We start from the raw sequence: 3444 nt of genomic DNA on the forward strand, positions 1-3444 counted from the left end.
CTCTGCCGGGGCAGCGCGGCGGCAGGGAGGGGACCCCGTGGAACCTTGCCCGGGACCGAGCTGCGGACACCGCCCCCTCCGCGAGTATCTGGCCGGGATAAGGCACTTGCCCCCGCGTCCAGCCCGCACTTGCGCGATGGCCCCTTACGGCTCTTTTCCACCACTACCCCTCCCACTCTGAAGCCGACCAGGGAGCGTCACGAAATTCCCGTCTCTCGTGAACTGGCGCGGCTCGTGGGTCCCTTGGGTGGGTGGTGGCGATGCGCAGAGTCAAGACCTCACGGGAAGGCAGGCGAGGAGGAGATAGCTTGCAAACTCAGGGCAGAGAGGGGAACCCCGTTTTGCCCAGCTTTAGGAATTGGTCGATGGGGGGGTCCCATGCCAGGCAATCTACTCCACGAACTCCCCAGGGCTCGAGCATTCCCTGGGATGGAGGCGGATCACGGTCACAGTCAGGGGTGATTGGGGACACCCCTCACCCTGAAAACAAGGTCCAGGAGCACCCTTTGCCCCACTTAGAAATGAGAAACTGGCTTAGGGACACTCAGACCTAGATTTGCCTGCATGCTGGCTGCTGCTACCTCCGCAGGTGGGGGAGACTAGCCTGCCCTGGAGAGGCAAACCGCCGTGGGAATGCAGTGGAGACCCTTGGCCAGCATTCTGATGGAGTTAGGGAGGGTAGGGATGGGCGTGCCGGTTACATTCTTTGAGGTCAGATGGTGGTGTGGGGGCGAGGGGGGGGGCAGGGGTGGTTGCACACAGGCTCTTCTTCCAGACCCAAAGGAGGTCGGAACTGTGGCCCAGCACAAAATGGATGCGCAAGGACATTGAGGGAAGGAGGCAGCTGTTTATTGCGTGCCCTGGTCAGTTCCACCTGCTTCTGCCTTCCTGGTCCCCACGATCTGGAATCCGGCCAGCCCTCACGAAAAACCAGAGGGAGAGCAGAGCACTGAAGGCTGGTGACCTCTAGGAAGCGGTGACCACACTCCTGCACCGCCCCCTACACACACACACACACACTTTACAGACTTGAAGCAGCCGGATCTAAAAGCCCAAGGCGGCAGGTGGGCATCTGAGCTACTGGATTCCAGGAGTCTGCTGCGATTTAAAATAATAGTCCATTCCATACTGGAAAGGTTGGGTTACCACTGTTGAAGAAATGTCTGCTGTCTGTCCATGTGATTTGTGCATCTGAATACTACGAGCCCCGCCCCCTCCGCGGGTTAAGCCTTGGCTAGCTGGCGGTTTGATCCCACTGGCTGCTCCAGAGAAAGAAGAGGCAGTTGGTTTCCACAATGATTTACAACTTATAGACCCCCACACCCACCCTTGGCGGGGTCAGTTCTACTTTGTCCAGTGCAGTCGCCATGAGTCAAATTGACTGGCTGAAGGTGGGGTTGGTGTGTCATGCTACCAGTCTGTGAGCGGTGGAACGGGTACACCTCAGCTGTGAACCAAAAGGCTGCAGTCTGTCCAGAAGTGGTGCGGAGGAAAGGCCTGGCGAGACCGACATACTGCCAGGAAGTCAGCCACAGAGAACGGTATTGGGATTGGAAGGCCGGGTAGTTTGGGTATGTGAGTTGCCATTTAAAGATGTGTTTCTTCCTGTGGATTGTGGTCCACCAACAAAAGTTTTAAAAATCTTGTGCCCGGAAGACAGGGATCGTCAGGGGCAGAGGTGGGCTTCAAGCAAGTGTCAGGAGGCAGACCACCCCACTGCCCAGCCAGGCACACTGAAGCCCCAAGTGGCACTTGTTGGGGGCTCTCTGTGGCTGGGCAGCGGGGCAGATGGGGCCCCAGTCATCATGACCCAGGGACAATCCATCGGTCCTCCTGGTAGGAACGGGGCTGAACGGTTAGGTTATCTCATGGAAGATGCTGCCAGGTGAGCTGGAAGAGGGCGGCACCCAAAGGGCTAGGATGAGGATTCCAGGTCGCCCACAGCCTCGTTGGATTTGCACCACCAAGTCCCCCCACCCCCACCCCGCCCATGAGAACTCCCCCATGGCAGATCTAACCTCTGTGAGGTCAGAGGGCTCCCTCTGGGGCCCCCATCATTACCCCACTCCCCCACCCCCAACTTGAAGGACCAGAAGACTTTGTGTGTGGCCCCTCCCTCCCACGGGGTGTGTGGCCTGCAGGCCAGAGGTGGGGGGCTGCGTTTGCATCCGGGTATCTGGGTGTCTGAGGGCCATAGACGTCCCGGGGCCCTCACCAGAAGGAGACTGCTGCCACCGCTGGTGCCCAGCTCACGGGTGCTTCCACCGCGTGTGCTTCTGCAGCGTGTTCTGCTCCATAAAGCGGCGCGGGCAGTGGGGACACTGGAATGGGCGCTCCCCGGAGTGCACCCGGCTGTGCTGAGCCAGCTCGCCGGCTTCCCGGAAGCGGCGGGGACAGACTGGGCAGCTGTAGGGCCGGCCGCCACCCTCCTGGTGGATGGAGTGATGGCGAGTCAGGTGGCTGGCCCGCTTGAAGGCCTTCCCGCAGGTGTCGCACTCGAAGGGCTTCACCTCCGAGTGGGTGATGCTGTGTCGCTGCAGGTACGACATGTACTCGAAGACACGCGAGCAGACGGGGCAGCTGTAGCACTTCTTCTGGGGCGCCGCGCCCTCGGCCCCGGGCCCCCGGGGGGTCTCCTCCTCCACCAGCACGGTGTAGGGCACGCCCTGGGTGTCAATGAGCAGGTAGTGGTTGGCCCGCAGAGGGGAGGAGGTCTGGGGAGACGCAGTGGAGGAGGAAGGGCCTGGCTCAGGGGACCGGGCTGTCCGAGGGGGCGGGGCCTCCATGGCCCCCACGAAGAGAAGCGCCTGGGGCTTGGGGCAGATGGGTGGCAGCACCAGCATCCGGAGGGGTGACTGAGGCCTGTGGCAGTAGAGAGAGGTTACTAGAAAGGGGGAGCCGAGCCCCAATACCCCGCTGCCAAGAACTTCTGCACCCCTCCCTCCCCTGATCCTTTAACATTCACCTGAGCCCCTGACCTCTAGGTGGCTCTTTAGCAACCACGAACTCAGTGCCTTGGGGTTGATTGGACTCAGAGTGACCCTCCGGGCTAGAGTTGCCCGTGCAGGATGGCCTGGAGCTGGGCTGGGCTGAGGTACACGGGGTTTCACACCCAACACCCACAACGATGTTTCTGGGAGCTGAAGCCGACATCTTTCTCCTGTAGAGGCTGATGGTGGGCTCGCACCCACGACCTTTCGGCTCGGCTTGCAACCACGTGCTTGACCGCCGCATCACTAGGGCGCAAGTTAGCTGGTTGCGAGGGTCTCTCTTCAGAACACATCCAAGAGTCTCCTAACGTCTTGCCCCACGGTGCTCCCTCACTGGATCTCGGTCCCCCAGAGCGGCCCCTAGGAGCCCACCTTGGGTCCCTCTGCTCTGGCCACGCCCCGGGCGTCGCCATGCTCCACCCACAGGCCTCCAGTTCTCCACCCACCCCACCCC

The 3444-nt window shown here is 61.3% G+C and overlaps 2 protein-coding genes across 2 annotated transcripts in view; both read right to left on the reverse strand.

Annotated features, from left to right (window-relative positions):
• Window positions 1–2113: 2113 nt before the first annotated feature.
• Window positions 2114–3014, reverse strand: ZNF581 (zinc finger protein 581). Its single transcript, XM_004715649.2, has 2 exons — window positions 2966–3014; window positions 2114–2862 (listed from the first exon to the last, which is right to left on the reverse strand). Exon 2 carries the CDS (start codon window positions 2841–2843, stop codon window positions 2250–2252), a length of 594 nt encoding a protein of 197 aa, XP_004715706.1. The 5' UTR covers window positions 2844–2862; window positions 2966–3014; the 3' UTR covers window positions 2114–2249.
• Window positions 3015–3049: 35 nt separating this feature from the next.
• LOC101656750 (zinc finger protein 580) overlaps window positions 3050–3444 on the reverse strand; it is a 2554-nt gene continuing 2159 nt past the window's right edge. Inside the window, exon 2 of the mRNA XM_013008009.3 lies at window positions 3050–3084. Within this exon, the coding sequence (XP_012863463.1) occupies window positions 3050–3084 (35 nt within the window). The remainder of the gene's footprint in view (window positions 3085–3444) is intronic.

Source organism: Echinops telfairi, unplaced genomic scaffold, assembly GCF_000313985.2.
Source record: "Echinops telfairi isolate 266 unplaced genomic scaffold, ASM31398v2 ScPeMD7_655;HRSCAF=1070, whole genome shotgun sequence".
Lineage (NCBI taxonomy): Eukaryota > Metazoa > Chordata > Mammalia > Afrosoricida > Tenrecidae > Echinops > Echinops telfairi.